Below are 17,409 nucleotides of genomic sequence, written 5' to 3' on the forward strand. Positions count from 1 at the left end.
ATCTTGGAGATGTTGTGGAGGTGAAGTCTTCATGAGTTTGTCAGTGATTGGACCTGGGGCTGAAAGAACAGATTGGAGTCTAGGATGACACCAAGTATATATGTCATCTTTTGTGAAGTGACAGGCAGTTTGACTGATTGCACTACCACCTCTTGGTTGCTGAAGGCACATAAATGTTGTAGCTGGGCCCTGTGAACGTCTATCAGGCCCTATACTCTTGCCTAGGTTGCCCGGTGGATGATGGGGCTCTGCCATTGAGAGAATGACACAATGACAGCACATACTGTATAGGTAGTGTGAAATCGGGAAGAATATATGGAGCTGACTGTAGTAATAGCCCAGCAGCTGATCACAAGCTCCTTACTTCAGCTCTCCTTACAATGCTCCATTGTTCTTGGTGCCGCGGCTCCCAGTTCTCCGCTACGTAGACGTAATTCAGCGCTGAATACATTTTCTTGCAGTTTCAGTGGAAAGACACCAATGACTTTTCTTTGTCAGCGCAGTTTTGTGTACTATGCCGAGAAGTCTACATCAGAGGTGAACACTGTGTGGGCGCTCTGTGTGTTGTAAATAACTTTTTTTGTCATTTCAGATGAAACGCCCATTATCGCAGTCATGGTGGCGCTCTCCTCACTGCTCATCATTGTCTTCATTATCATCGTCCTCTACATGCTGAGGTGAGTCTTCTAAGAGGCACTTCTGCCTTTAACAATTGGTGGGAGGTTCGGCTTGTATGGCTTCATTCATTAAATTCGATTGCAGACGTCCTGCTCCTTACTGCACCTAGTCATCCAGAACCATGGGCATTAATATGGAGTTGACTATGTTTTAGTATGTTGTAAACTGTATACATTCAAAACCAGAAGTCCTAATTTGGAAAGGTGTCCACATACATTTTTCTGTAGGTGTGATGGTCAGGGTACCTTTGGCTATACACTTGCCAGCCTGTTTATTAGGTACACCTTGCTACCCGGTTTGGTCTGCTGCTGCTGTAGCCCATTTGCTTCAATGTTTGATGTGTTGCGTATTCAGAGATGGTATTCTGCATTCCTTGGTTGTAACGAGAGGTTATTTGAGTTATTAAAATGGATCCTAAACAATCGGTATCCCCCTATAAACAGTGAATATGCTAACCCTAGACGCCACGGTAACACTTTCTCCCTGAAAGTCCAAACAAAGTATCTCACAGACTGTGCACAGATACAGCTGTGAGATACTTTTTTTATTTGAGTTATTGCCTTTCTGTCATCTCAATCCAGTCTACCCATTCTCCTCTGACCTCATCAAGACATTTTTGTCCACGCAACTGCCACTCACTGGATATTTTCTCTTTTTCAGACCATTCTCTGTAAACCCTAGAGATGGTTGTGCATGAAAACCCCAGTAGATCAGCAATTTTTTTTAAATACTCGGACCAGCCCGTGTGGCACCAACAACCATTCCACGTTCAAAGTCACTTAAATTCCCTTTCTTTCCCATTCTGATGCTCAGTTTAAACTTCAGCAAGTCATCTTCACCACATGTAGATACCTAAATGCATTGAGTTGCTGCAATGTGATTGGCTGATTAGCAATTTGTGTTACCAAGCAATTGAGCACATGTACTTAATAAAGAGGCTGGTGAGTGTATATGTTTTATGAGTACTTGTAATCAGCATAGATCTCGGGAGATAGGGCAGCCTGACAGCCTGGTACATCAGATTTTCACAGAATGATAATAAAAAGATCCAGGCAAGTGCTCTTTTAGCAATATACACCAATCAGCCGTAACTTTGACCACTGATAGGTTAAGTGAACAACATTGATTATCTCGTTACAATTGCATCTGAAAGTGAGTGGGATTTGGTAGGCCGCAAGTTAACATGTCACTCAAGTTGGGTTGAAAGCAGAAAAAATGGGCATGGCAGTTTGTTGTGTATGGGGCTGCGTAGCCACAGACTGGTTAGGGTGCCCATGCTGAATCGTGTCCACAGCCAAAAGCACCTAAAACGGGCATCAGCATTGGACCACGGAACAATGGAAGAAGGTGGTCCGATCTGACGAATCACCTTTTCTTTTACATCGTGTGGATGGCTAGCTGCATTTTACAGATGTCCATTGGATGACTGGTTCTGGTTCTAAGCCAAGGTCAGTCTGTTGGAGAGGATTTTTTTTTTGTCAGCTTACACCTAACCTATAGGCCTGTTCAATAGTATGAAGCAGCACCTGTGTTTGTAACAAGTGTAACTTAAATGTGTATATACTGTACAGTATAGTGTGTGTGTGTGTGTGTGTGTATATATATATATAACACACTCCAAACAAAAGAAGACACTAATGATCCCATCACTGCTAGGAATTCAACATTAAAGTAGAATTCCTTCTATCTGTAAAAAAAAAAACAAACAAAAAAGGTAAAAATCCAGCTTAAACTTACCGGTCTTAAAGTGGAACTTCACCCAAAAGGGATGTTCTGCTTTAGGGCTTTTTTTCCTCCGCTCCCCGTTAAGGATTGGCACTTTTTGTAGGGGAGCCCCGAATTTGACAGGTGCGGAAACATTCACAATGCACAGTGCTGCTCGCACATGCTCAGTGGGCACCCAGCTGTGAAGCCACAGGCTGTCACAGCCGGGTGCCCACGCTGAAGATGCCGGTGCCAAGGAGACAGGACGGTTGGTCAGCCCAGCCAGTGTGAGGACAGCGCAAGATCGAGGGACAGGTGAGTGTCCCTTTTTTTTAAAAAGTCAGCAGTTAGTTTTTGTAGCTGCTGACTTTTTTTTATTTTTTTATGTATTTTTTTTATTCCGACTGGCCTTCTGCTTTAAAAATGTCCCCTCACCCTCTTGACATCTATACTTACTAACCTGTGTAAAAAAGATTAACTTCCTTTTTTTCAGCCGGGTATGGTAATGTGATCTGGCTCCACTATGTCAGCCAGCAGTGGCTGCAGGGGAGAGGAAGGAGCGCTGACAGTGACTGTGACATGGGAGCCTATGGGCTGTGTCATTGCTGCAGGCTTTCCCAGCCATTGTCAAGTGCTCTCTCCTCTCCTCTGCAGCTGCTGGCTAGACGTGACAAGTAAAATACTCGCCAACTTCCATGCCTTCTTTACCTGTCATTAGCAAGATGTCACTCCCTTGCTGTCAACTTAAATTCTGCATCATTCCAGTCAGCAGTGTCATGTTCATCCAGCCTTCAAGAGAGCGACACATGGAATTAGAGCGTTTTCTCAGCAGCTTTCAGCAATTTAGCAACAAGATCCCTAGGCTGTCATGGCCTTAAGGACCATGGCACAAGTGCAGTCCTGTCATTGGCAACATTTCTCCAGCAACAGGATTGTTACAAAGTGCAGAGAAAAGAAAATGATTCAAATTTTATCAGGGAAAAAAATAAGAAAGGTTAATGCTGGTTTAGAAAGATAATGAGCCTGTAGACCAGGGGTCAGCAACCTTTTCCACATTAAAGCTGACGTTTAAGGTGTGATTTTTCTTTTATTTTTTTTTCCTTGCATAGTTATATTGATCCATCTTAAACCAATGTAAGTATCCATATCTCCTATCTTGCTGATCCCTCATGGGAGCGGCAGATCTCTAGCCGTTCTGCATTGTAACCACAGTTTTCTGCTCTATTGGCACCGCTGCCATTCAGAAAACCTTTGTCGCATATTTCATGACCAGAGCAGCCCCAATGCATGCACCTGCAGACCTAACATCAGCTACAGTCTTGACTGGGCCAGAACTGAGGCCATCCGAAAATTGGGTCTGATCTGAGATTAACTATAGTGTAGACCTCTGAATATCCACAATTCATACACCTTCAAATCCTAGATCAGCCCCATGTCCTGCACCTTCTGATGTCAGATCAGCCCCAATACTTGCACTTTCACTCCTCAGATCAGCCCCAATCCCTGTACCTATAGACCTCAGATCAGCCCCAATCCCTGTACCTATAGACCTCAGATCAGCCCCAATCCCTGCACCTATAGAACTCAGATCAGCCCCAGACCCTTCATCCTCAGACCAGAGATCAACCCCCAAACCCTTCATCTTCAGACCAGAGATCAGCCCCCAAACCCTTCATCTTCAGACCAGAGATCAGCCCCCAAACCCTTCATCTTCAGACCAGAGATCAGCCCCCAAACCCTTCATCTTCAGACCAGAGATCAGCCTCCAAACCCTTCATCTTCAGATCAGAGATCAGCCCCCAAACCCTTCATCCTCAGATCGGCCCCCAAACCCTTCATCCTCAGATCGGCCCCCAAACCCTTCATCCTCAGATCGGCCCCCAAACCCTTCATCCTCAGATCGGCCCCCAAACCCTTCATCCTCAGATCGGCCCCCAAACCCTTCATCCTCAGATCGGCCCCCAAACCCTTCATCCTCAGATCGGCCCCCAAACCCTTCATCCTCAGATCGGCCCCCAAACCCTTCATCCTCAGATCGGCCCCCAAACCCTTCATCCTCAGATCGGCCCCCAAACCCTTCATCCTCAGATCGGCCCCCAAACCCTTCATCCTCAGATCGGCCCCCAAACCCTTCATCCTCAGATCGGCCCCCAAACCCTTCATCCTCGGATCGGCCCCCAAACCCTTCATCCTCGGATCGGCCCCCAAACCCTTCATCCTCGGATCGGCCCCCAAACCCTTCATCCTCGGATCGGCCCCCAAACCCTTCATCCTCGGATCGGCCCCCAAACCCTTCATCCTCGGATCGGCCCCCAAACCCTTCATCCTCGGATCGGCCCCCAAACCCTTCATCCTCGGATCGGCCCCCAAACCCTTCATCCTCGGATCGGCCCCCAAACCCTTCATCCTCGGATCGGCCCCCAAACCCTTCATCCTCGGATCGGCCCCCAAACCCTTCATCCTCGGATCGGCCCCCAAACCCTTCATCCTCGGATCGGCCCCCAAACCCTTCATCCTCGGATCGGCCCCCAAACCCTTCATCCTCGGATCGGCCCCCAAACCCTTCATCCTCGGATCGGCCCCCAAACCCTTCATCCTCGGATCGGCCCCCAAACCCTTCATCCTCGGATCGGCCCCCAAACCCTTCATCCTCGGATCGGCCCCCAAACCCTTCATCCTCGGATCGGCCCCCAAACCCTTCATCCTCGGATCGGCCCCCAAACCCTTCATCCTCGGATCGGCCCCCAAACCCTTCATCCTCGGATCGGCCCCCAAACCCTTCATCCTCGGATCGGCCCCCAAACCCTTCATCCTCGGATCGGCCCCCAAACCCTTCATCCTCGGATCGGCCCCCAAACCCTTCATCCTCGGATCGGCCCCCAAACCCTTCATCCTCGGATCGGCCCCCAAACCCTTCATCCTCGGATCGGCCCCCAAACCCTTCATCCTCGGATCGGCCCCCAAACCCTTCATCCTCGGATCGGCCCCCAAACCCTTCATCCTCGGATCGGCCCCCAAACCCTTCATCCTCGGATCGGCCCCCAAACCCTTCATCCTCGGATCGGCCCCCAAACCCTTCATCCTCGGATCGGCCCCCAAACCCTTCATCCTCGGATCGGCCCCCAAACCCTTCATCCTCGGATCGGCCCCCAAACCCTTCATCCTCGGATCGGCCCCCAAACCCTTCATCCTCGGATCGGCCCCCAAACCCTTCATCCTCGGATCGGCCCCCAAACCCTTCATCCTCGGATCGGCCCCCAAACCCTTCATCCTCGGATCGGCCCCCAAACCCTTCATCCTCGGATCGGCCCCCAAACCCTTCATCCTCGGATCGGCCCCCAAACCATTCATCCTCGGATCGGCCCCCAAACCATTCATCCTCGGATCGGCCCCCAAACCATTCATCCTCGGATCGGCCCCCAAACCATTCATCCTCAGACCTCGGATCGGCCCCCAAACCATTCATCCTCAGACCTCGGATCGGCCCCCAAACCATTCATCCTCAGACCTCGGATCGGCCCCCAAACCATTCATCCTCAGACCTCGGATCGGCCCCCAAACCATTCATCCTCAGACCTCGGATCAGACCCCAAACCATTCATCCTCAGACCTCGGATCAGACCCCAAACCTTTCATCCTCCGACCTCGGATCAGACCCCAAACCTTTCATCCTCCGACCTCGGATCAGACCCCAAACCTTTCATCCTCCGACCTCGGATCAGACCCCAAACCTTTCATCCTCCGACCTCGGATCAGACCCCAAACCTTTCATCCTCCGACCTCGGATCAGACCCCAAACCTTTCATCCTCCGACCTCGGATCAGACCCCAAACCTTTCATCCTCCGACCTCGGATCAGACCCCAAACCTTTCATCCTCCGACCTCGGATCAGACCCCAAACCTTTCATCCTCCGACCTCGGATCAGACCCCAAACCTTTCATCCTCCGACCTCGGATCAGACCCCAAACCTTTCATCCTCCGACCTCGGATCAGACCCCAAACCTTTCATCCTCCGACCTCGGATCAGACCCCAAACCTTTCATCCTCCGACCTCGGATCAGACCCCAAACCTTTCATCCTCCGACCTCGGATCAGACCCCAAACCTTTCATCCTCCGACCTCGGATCAGACCCCAAACCTTTCATCCTCCGACCTCGGATCAGACCCCAAACCTTTCATCCTCCGACCTCGGATCAGACCCCAAACCTTTCATCCTCCGACCTCGGATCAGACCCCAAACCTTTCATCCTCCGACCTCGGATCAGACCCCAAACCTTTCATCCTCCGACCTCGGATCAGACCCCAAACCTTTCATCCTCCGACCTCGGATCAGACCCCAAACCTTTCATCCTCCGACCTCGGATCAGACCCCAAACCTTTCATCCTCCGACCTCGGATCAGACCCCAAACCTTTCATCCTCCGACCTCGGATCAGACCCCAAACCTTTCATCCTCCGACCTCGGATCAGACCCCAAACCTTTCATCCTCCGACCTCGGATCAGACCCCAAACCTTTCATCCTCCGACCTCGGATCAGACCCCAAACCTTTCATCCTCCGACCTCGGATCAGACCCCAAACCTTTCATCCTCCGACCTCGGATCAGACCCCAAACCTTTCATCCTCCGACCTCGGATCAGACCCCAAACCTTTCATCCTCCGACCTCGGATCAGACCCCAAACCTTTCATCCTCCGACCTCGGATCAGACCCCAAACCTTTCATCCTCCGACCTCGGATCAGACCCCAAACCTTTCATCCTCCGACCTCGGATCAGACCCCAAACCTTTCATCCTCCGACCTCGGATCAGACCCCAAACCTTTCATCCTCCGACCTCGGATCAGACCCCAAACCTTTCATCCTCCGACCTCGGATCAGACCCCAAACCTTTCATCCTCCGACCTCGGATCAGACCCCAAACCTTTCATCCTCCGACCTCGGATCAGACCCCAAACCTTTCATCCTCCGACCTCGGATCAGACCCCAAACCTTTCATCCTCCGACCTCGGATCAGACCCCAAACCTTTCATCCTCCGACCTCGGATCAGACCCCAAACCTTTCATCCTCCGACCTCGGATCAGACCCCAAACCTTTCATCCTCCGACCTCGGATCAGACCCCAAACCTTTCATCCTCCGACCTCGGATCAGACCCCAAACCTTTCATCCTCCGACCTCGGATCAGACCCCAAACCTTTCATCCTCCGACCTCGGATCAGACCCCAAACCTTTCATCCTCCGACCTCGGATCAGACCCCAAACCTTTCATCCTCCGACCTCGGATCAGACCCCAAACCTTTCATCCTCCGACCTCGGATCAGACCCCAAACCTTTCATCCTCCGACCTCGGATCAGACCCCAAACCTTTCATCCTCCGACCTCGGATCAGACCCCAAACCTTTCATCCTCCGACCTCGGATCAGACCCCAAACCTTTCATCCTCCGACCTCGGATCAGACCCCAAACCTTTCATCCTCCGACCTCGGATCAGACCCCAAACCTTTCATCCTCCGACCTCGGATCAGACCCCAAACCTTTCATCCTCCGACCTCGGATCAGACCCCAAACCTTTCATCCTCCGACCTCGGATCAGACCCCAAACCTTTCATCCTCCGACCTCGGATCAGACCCCAAACCTTTCATCCTCCGACCTCGGATCAGACCCCAAACCTTTCATCCTCCGACCTCGGATCAGACCCCAAACCTTTCATCCTCCGACCTCGGATCAGACCCCAAACCTTTCATCCTCCGACCTCGGATCAGACCCCAAACCTTTCATCCTCCGACCTCGGATCAGACCCCAAACCTTTCATCCTCCGACCTCGGATCAGACCCCAAACCTTTCATCCTCCGACCTCGGATCAGACCCCAAACCTTTCATCCTCCGACCTCGGATCAGACCCCAAACCTTTCATCCTCCGACCTCGGATCAGACCCCAAACCTTTCATCCTCCGACCTCGGATCAGACCCCAAACCTTTCATCCTCCGACCTCGGATCAGACCCCAAACCTTTCATCCTCCGACCTCGGATCAGACCCCAAACCTTTCATCCTCCGACCTCGGATCAGACCCCAAACCTTTCATCCTCCGACCTCGGATCAGACCCCAAACCTTTCATCCTCCGACCTCGGATCAGACCCCAAACCTTTCATCCTCCGACCTCGGATCAGACCCCAAACCTTTCATCCTCCGACCTCGGATCAGACCCCAAACCTTTCATCCTCCGACCTCGGATCAGACCCCAAACCTTTCATCCTCCGACCTCGGATCAGACCCCAAACCTTTCATCCTCCGACCTCGGATCAGACCCCAAACCTTTCATCCTCCGACCTCGGATCAGACCCCAAACCTTTCATCCTCCGACCTCGGATCAGACCCCAAACCTTTCATCCTCCGACCTCGGATCAGACCCCAAACCTTTCATCCTCCGACCTCGGATCAGACCCCAAACCTTTCATCCTCCGACCTCGGATCAGACCCCAAACCTTTCATCCTCCGACCTCGGATCAGACCCCAAACCTTTCATCCTCCGACCTCGGATCAGACCCCAAACCTTTCATCCTCCGACCTCGGATCAGACCCCAAACCTTTCATCCTCCGACCTCGGATCAGACCCCAAACCTTTCATCCTCCGACCTCGGATCAGACCCCAAACCTTTCATCCTCCGACCTCGGATCAGACCCCAAACCTTTCATCCTCCGACCTCGGATCAGACCCCAAACCTTTCATCCTCCGACCTCGGATCAGACCCCAAACCTTTCATCCTCCGACCTCGGATCAGACCCCAAACCTTTCATCCTCCGACCTCGGATCAGACCCCAAACCTTTCATCCTCCGACCTCGGATCAGACCCCAAACCTTTCATCCTCCGACCTCGGATCAGACCCCAAACCTTTCATCCTCCGACCTCGGATCAGACCCCAAACCTTTCATCCTCCGACCTCGGATCAGACCCCAAACCTTTCATCCTCCGACCTCGGATCAGACCCCAAACCTTTCATCCTCCGACCTCGGATCAGACCCCAAACCTTTCATCCTCCGACCTCGGATCAGACCCCAAACCTTTCATCCTCCGACCTCGGATCAGACCCCAAACCTTTCATCCTCCGACCTCGGATCAGACCCCAAACCTTTCATCCTCCGACCTCGGATCAGACCCCAAACCTTTCATCCTCCGACCTCGGATCAGACCCCAAACCTTTCATCCTCCGACCTCGGATCAGACCCCAAACCTTTCATCCTCCGACCTCGGATCAGACCCCAAACCTTTCATCCTCCGACCTCGGATCAGACCCCAAACCTTTCATCCTCCGACCTCGGATCAGACCCCAAACCTTTCATCCTCCGACCTCCGATCAGACCCCAAACCTTTCATCCTCCGACCTCCGATCAGACCCCAAACCTTTCATCCTCCGACCTCCGATCAGACCCCAAACCCTTCATCCTCCGACCTCCGGTCAGCCTCAGACCCTTCACCTTCAGAAATGCAGGGGTTTCTGTGCAATGGGAAACTGTACCAGTGGTTTCTGACGTCCGCTATAAACTGAGTTATCAATTTCTTTGAATAGCGTAAAGGATTCGTTATTCATATGACTGGATGACTTGCTTGACCTCTATGAAATTCAAAGATTCTGAGTCTTTGTGGCACACAAACAGATACCCTCCTGGGTTTGAGTATAGTGTTTACTAAGTCTCTGCATTAATTAGATTTTTCATTTTATTTTCATGCTTGGAGTAGGCTGGAATACCAACACTGTATATGCGGAATATTCCCTCCACTGTTCTAGTAATCTTCATTATGCAGAAGTTGGTCCTTGAGGACTTCTAGTCAGCTTATCGGTTTTGTGATGGAGGAGAGGAACTCTAAATGGAGGATGGGGGGCATGTTTGATTAATAGGCCCCAGCTCACTAAAGAGAACCAGTCATAGCCCACTTCTTTTTAAAGATGCAGGCTTCATGAGTATCATCATCATCATCCTTTGACTACTTAGATATTTGCAGATCTGCAACAAGTACGCAATAGGTTAAGTTTGAACTCTGGACTTGCTTGCTAGTCCTGGTCAGTGACATAGTAACATAGTGACATAGTACATAGTAATGCAAGGATGAGAGAGCTTGAATTTGCATTTTTAAAAAGCTGGCTCCATACCTAGTTTGCAGTGACACTGTTGAACCCTGGGGTCACTGTGCGATTGTATGCAAATGTACTCTTGCCTGTAAAATTCAAGCCCTCCTGCTTCGATGTAGGTCTTTTAATGTGATGGGCAGGTTGTGTGTACTGTAGGGTGATCGAAGCACCAATGACCAACATCAACGTTGCCATCAGTCTGCTAGAGGCAGGAGGAAGAATTTACTCAGTCTCCTTTCCCCTATTTGATCAAAATTTACATTGGAACTTTGTTGCAAGTCACAAGTTGTTTTCTGGCAGTATGAAAGTATACTTGAGTCAACATTTACACATTATTTAGCATGCATTTAAAATTAAATCTGACCCTAGATCCACTTTGACATGAAAGATGTATACAGTATCTGATCCTAGGTCCACTTTAAAACTTAGAAAGTGACAGTAGTGATATATTATATGACGATATGTGCCATTATTTACGTAAGCTAACCTTCGACCTATGTTTGTAGGTTTAAGAAGTACAAGCAAGCCGGCAGTCACTCCAATTCTTTCCGGTTGTCCAATGGCAGAACAGATGACATGGGTGAGTGTTGGAGCCGTCACACGACACATTTGTAATTTTCTTCTACTTTCGATAATGGTGAAGAGGACAAATAGAGAGGGTGAATCTCCCTAATGGGCACAGACAGCAATAAAAACTGACAGAGGTTCTACTCCCTCTCCACTCTATCCAAAACTAAAAAAGAAAGGTTTTGTCTTTAGTTATACTTTAACCAAACCGATTCTTACCAACCACTACAGCACAGTTTCATGTATTAAAGGGGAACTACTATGGTGTTGGGTCAGTTTTTTTTATTTTTACATTTTTTGCAGTTTGGTATATTCTAACCCAGGGGTGTTGAACTCCATTTCATCGCTGTCTGTCATAGTTGCCTTCAAAGGGTCAGTTGTATCTGTATATGTCCAGAGCACCCTAACCCCCTCCTCCTTATATGTTGGGAGTCCCCCACACTCCCTTACATTACAGTGCACCCCCTGCTGCCCAGAAGAAGCGGGGGGCTTCGCTGGGAAGCAGTAAGTGAATAGTCTGGAGGAGGACCAGAGCCAGTTGAAGAAAAATAATGAAGCACTTGTGTACCTAAGTGTATCTAAACCCAAAAAGAAAAAAATGATATATTGCAGCTTACCAGCCCTTAGATGTAGTCAGTGGAAATATTTCCCAATGGTCCAAGCAGGTGAGCGGAGCTGGGAACTTGGGTGTTGTGATCATACTACCAGAGTGTTGTGACAGATGAAATGGGCAACTAAAAACCATTTCTTTTTTTTTTTCCCTCTAATGACAGAGCCTCAAAGTATGCCACTCCTGGCAAGATCTCCGAGCACCAATCGCAAGTACCCACCACTGCCTGTCGACAAGCTGGAAGAAGAGATTAACCGAAGAATGGCGGATGACAACAAACTGTTCCGGGAAGAATTTAATGTGAGTCTTAAAGTCTTTCCATGTAAATTGTACAGGAGTTCAAAAGCAAGCTCACTTGTGCAAGAACTGCATTCTCTGTAAGGATACTTCAGTAAACACTCCCATTCAAAATGGATGTCTCCTTTGGTTGCTGAGGGAAGAGACTGATCCCCACCAAGCTTCTCTGGAGTCCTGGTGGAAATATCTTAGCATACCGTTGGAATTCCTCTAACAGACAGTTATATTTAAAGTCCACCTTTCATGTTCTACCCATATTTAGGGTGCTAGATGTAACATGTTCAGAGTCCCCCATGTCCAAACCACCTCCCCCATTACTGAATCCAGGGGAGTTTCTTCCGGCAGGCTCCTGTCCTTTTTTTTTTTTTTTTTTTTTTTTTTTTTTTTTAAGTCCATGTCCATGGATGTGCCTGCAGAGCCACCTAATTAATTTACAGAGAGTTGTGAATGGAGAGATTAAGTCCCATCTGACACCGCAGCAGAGGAACTCATAGGTCTCAATGGAGCACAAGTGTTGTGGTATCACCATTGATAGTTCCTCCTGCCCTGGAACTGAAGGTCTATACCTCTATACAGACATGTGGCTGGAGAGAGAGTCTGTGGTTGTAATGCTTTGCAGGTTCCAATGCAGAAAATGAAAAAAAATGCCCATTTTTTTTTTTTTTTAAATCCATGTGGATGCGTTTGATTCTTTGCAAAAGATAGTGGTCTTTAATTTTAAAGCAGTAGTAAACTCATGTATTAAAAAAAAAACAAAACTTCTCCCTGCAAGTTAAGGACAGAATGTGCTAGTATGTATCTCATGCTAGCACACTATGGAAAAAATGACCCTAAAATGAAGCCATCTAATGACACGCTGTCACAGCTGACAGTGCTTCCATGTTCACCCAGTCTTCATTCTGGGGTCGCAGGCTCCAGCCATTTGAATGGCTGAACCGTGATGATGTCTCGCTCACACATGCGCATGGGAGTCACGGTTGCGGCACAGAGCTCTGAAGTGATGGCATGAGTATGCCATCTCTTCAGAGCTCGTGTGCCGGTGACGTCATTGGCTTGAGAAACCGTGAATATCTCCTAAACAGTGCACATGTTCCTTGTACCTACAATTACGCTTTATCATAAGCTTCCCTGCAGGTACAAGTGTCCAAGCTGTGTTTACTATCGCTTTAAATATATATGAAGTGATTAGGGCCAGAGAAAGGGCTATTCGTGGTCCTGTCGTTGGAAAAAAGTAACCTAACCCACCGTCCTGGTTAGTAGGAGAAGAAGAGGGGGTGGTGTGTCCATAACTGTGTAAATCTGTAAAGGTTCTATTTCATTCAAAACCGATTGTTCTAGTGGGCAGGTTTAAAGCTGAAGTTTAAATATGATTTTTCTTGCATAGTTATATTGGTACAACTTGGATCAATGTAAGTATGCATGTTTTAGCTACGACCAATTCCTGTGGAAGCATCAAGGCACAGTAGTAGTCTCTGCTACTACAGTGATAGCAGCAGTCTTTTGGGTTCAGTGCCAAGCAGCTGCTCTTCTGCATAGTGATCCAAGGGGTTGCTCATGTAACACTCCTGCCATTCATAGAATACCTTGTTTGTTTTTTTGTTTTGTTTTTTTCAGTTTGATAAGGTGGGGCGGTGATGTCATGATTTGCATGGTTATGGACATGCCACTCCCTTTGCTTCTGCTAACTATTAGTCACAGTCAGGTGTGAAATTTGCATTTTTAAATTGATCCAAGCTAAGCCAATGTCTAAAATTCATCTTTAAAGCGTTACTAAAATCAATTGTTTTTATTTTAATTAAAATAACAGACCTGTACCCACCAGCTCTGTGCAGTGGTATTACACATGGCAGCCCAATAGTCCTTTTCTTGGGTTCCCTGCTGGTGATCTTGGTTCCTTCTCATCTTCGTTTGTCCCCATAGCAAGCTGTTTGCTACGGGGGCACAAGGGGGTTTATTTACTAAAGCTGGAGAGTCCAAAATCAGACTCCCTTCTGCATAGAAACCAATCAGCTTCCAGGTTTCATTGCCAAAGCTTCATTGAACAAGCTGAGGTTAGAAGCTGATTGGTTTCTATGCAGAAGGGAGTCTGATTTTGGACTCTCCAGCTTTAGTAAATAAACCCCATGGTGTCTGCTTGCTCCTGTACTGTGTGTCTGTGGCTCCTGCTGCTGTTCAAGTCCCTGTGTGAAGAGGAAGAGCGGGTAGAAGAGATAGAGCCCTGCATAGTGCTGGATCTGTTCTCCCCTCACTTCTTCACACAGGAAAGGAGGAGAACAGGGAAATAGAAAACATTTTCTTACCTTCATGCAAGTAAAACATTAAAGTAAAAAACCGTTTTTAGCATCATTTTAAGGCCCCATTCAGATATTAAATTGCAGGAATGAGCTGGTTCCCACTTGCAACTGAAAGCGCTGTGTACACACATTTCCATGTGTTGCACATAGGGCAGCCAATTCACCTGAATGGGCTACCGTATGTGCATTTGTCACCCAAAAAAGTTCCTGATCCTTTTCAGGTGACAAGCTTAGTGTGAGTTTTAAATGCATGTCTTACCGCACAACAATCGCAGCAGAAAAATAATGGCATTCAATTGCATGTTGCGCATCCAAAATGACAGAGATTCTGGTCCAACACCATCCTGAAAAAAAGCACCCTCTAATTGAATGTGACACTTTGGTTGAATGTCTCACTCTGGTGGAATCTCAGTGTGAATGTTACATTCGGTCTCAATCACTGGGACAGGCCTGCCATGTGAGCTCTGTCTGTAGCAAAGACTGCGTACATCTGCAATGAGAAAAAAAGAATCAGATTCAGCATATTCACCTACAGCTGTGTTCAAAATAATAGCAGTCAGACATCACTAACCTGATCAATCACTGTTTTTGGTAGAAATGATATTTCTACATGGCAAATAATTTACTAGCAGGTGTAGTAGAGTAATAGAAATCCAACAGACCCAACAGTCATGACATGCATGCTGCTGATTCTGTGTAATTGAATCACTAATTGAAAGGGACATGTTCAAAATAATAGCAGTGTGGAGTTCTATTAGTGAGGTCAATCATTCTTTGAAAAACAGGTGGCAATTATTGCCCTTATTTAAGGAAGGAAGGCAGCAAATGTTGTACATGCTGGTTACAGTGCATTTCTCTCTGAAATTCTGAGGAAAATGGGTCGTTCCAGACATTGTTCAGAAGAACAGAGTACCTTGATTAAAAAGTTGATTGGAGAGGGGAAAACATATAAAGTACAGAAAATGATAGGCTGCTCAGCTAAGATGATTGCAAATGCTTTAAAATGGCAACCAAAACCTGAAAGACGTGGAAGAAAGTGAAAAACTACCATTCGAATGGATAGAACAATAGCCAAAATGGCAAGGACTCAGCCAACAATCAGCTCCAGGAAGATGAAAGAAGGTGTAAAGTTCCCTGTGAGTACTGTTACAATTAGAAGACGCCTATGTGAAGCCAAGCTATCTGCAAGAAGCCCCCGCAAAGTCCCACTGTTGAAAAAAAGACATGTGCTGAAGAGGTTACAATTTGCCAAAGAGCACATTGACTGGCCTAAAGAGAAATGGCGCAACATTTTGTGGACTGATGAAAGGAAGATTGTTCTTTTTGGGTCTAGTGGCCGGAGACAGTTTGTCAGATGACCCCCAAACACTGAATTCAAGCCACAGTACACTGTGAAGACAGTGAAGCATGGTGGTGCAAGCATCATGATATGGGGATGTTTCTCATACTACGGTGTTGGGCCTATTTATCGCATACCAGGGATCATGGATCAGTTTGAATACATCTGAATACTTGAAGAGATCATGCTGCCTTATGCTGAAGAGGAAATGCCCTTGAAATGGGTGTTCCAACAAGACAACGACCCCAAACACACCAGTAAAGGGGCAACATCTTGGTTCCAGACCAACAAGATTGACGTTATGGAGTGGCCAGCCCAATCCCCGGATCTTAATCCAATAGAAAACTTGTGGGGTGACATCAAAAATGCAGTTTCTGAGGCAAAACCAAGAAATAGAGAAGAACTGTGGAATGTAGTCCAATCATCCTGGGCTGGAATACCTGTTCACAGGGGCCAGAAGTTGGGTGACTCCATGCAACACAGATGTACAGCAGTTCTCAGAAACAGTGCGACTACAACCAAATATTCATTAAGTGATTCAAAGGAAAGCAAAATCTTCAAACATTTTTTAGTTTATATAGTGAATGTTTGAGTTTGTAAAGAAGAATACAAACACTGCTATGTTTTTGAACAGTCTAATCACTTTTCTTCAATTTTTTTAGAGGAACAACACAAATTTGATCTATTTTTCATCATGTTTTGATTTGGAATAGAATGTGTCGTGTTCCCAATGCATTTGTGTCTATGGAAATAAATGCTATTAGAGGGATTTTCAGCTTTATTCACTTTTTTAAACACACTATTATTTTGAACACAACTGTACATTTCATATATTTTTCTTTATACAACATCAAATTATAGAGAGAATAGTTCAGAACTCCAGTGCCAGGGACAATAAACCTGACATGACTGGGACACATGGACTACTATTGCTGATCTTCTTATAAAAATGCTGGTTGCCTGACACATCCTAACCCACTGGCTGTGATACTTCCTACACGGCTGTGATACTTCCTACACGTCTGTGTGTCAAGAAGCCGGTAAGAAGTATTTTCAGTGCTGTGGAGATGACCTTTCATGTTTTAATGAGTGGGCGGGAAATTGCAAAACTGCAACAGGAGGTAGTGGCGTCACCTGCCTGGCTGTGCATTGCGGCAGTTGCTAAACCATCAGACCAGCTATGAACACAAATACATAGATAAGTTAAAGCAAAGCAGAGGTTATGTTAACTCAGTATTGGTCAGAAAGTATGTCAGTATTTATCAGCCCTGAGATCAGGCAGGAAATGGGTCATCGACTATGAAGGGGGGGGTGGGTCATACACCAGCCTGGTGCTCCCTTTGCTTTGTCTGGAAGAGAAAACAAGAGACTAAAACAGTAGAAATATTTATGTATGGTTTTCTGTTCATTGTTTTACAGATATTCATACTGTCCATTAAACTGCTATGTATTATTCCTAAACGATTCCTAATGATTGTTAAATTATTCAATTACAAATGGTTAAATTATTCATTTAAATTAACCATTTGCTGACCAGTCACATCCCTGGTACATCACTGGACTTCAAGTGGTCATACCGTAATGATGCTTGCAGCTTCCATGGCTTTAATGGGATCTCCCATCCCACTGGGTGTCCCCATCTACCAGCCAGCGCTACCGCCAGCTGGTCACAGAGCCAAACAAGACCGGATCGGCTTTGTTCTGCTCTGTTTATTTCAGGTACTTGTATAGTGCCGTCAATTTACGCAGTGCTTTACATATAATATTGTACATTCACATCAGTCCCTAAC

At 47.4% G+C, this 17,409-nt stretch overlaps 1 protein-coding gene across 1 annotated transcript in view; it reads left to right on the forward strand.

Moving 5' to 3' along the window:
- Positions 1 to 17,409, forward strand: part of PTPRA (protein tyrosine phosphatase receptor type A) — a 139,736-nt gene that overhangs the window by 75,851 nt on the left and 46,476 nt on the right. Inside the window, exons 5-7 of the mRNA XM_089656405.1 lie at positions 593 to 677; positions 11,019 to 11,092; positions 11,853 to 11,989. Of these exons, the coding sequence (XP_089512531.1) occupies positions 593 to 677; positions 11,019 to 11,092; positions 11,853 to 11,989 (296 nt within the window). The remainder of the gene's footprint in view (positions 1 to 592; positions 678 to 11,018; positions 11,093 to 11,852; positions 11,990 to 17,409) is intronic.

The sequence above is a fragment of the Staurois parvus genome, unplaced genomic scaffold (genome assembly GCF_062004578.1).
Source record: "Staurois parvus isolate SC_StPar_1 unplaced genomic scaffold, SC_StPar_1.0 ptg000903l, whole genome shotgun sequence".
In the NCBI taxonomy this organism is placed as follows: Eukaryota; Metazoa; Chordata; class Amphibia; order Anura; family Ranidae; genus Staurois; species Staurois parvus.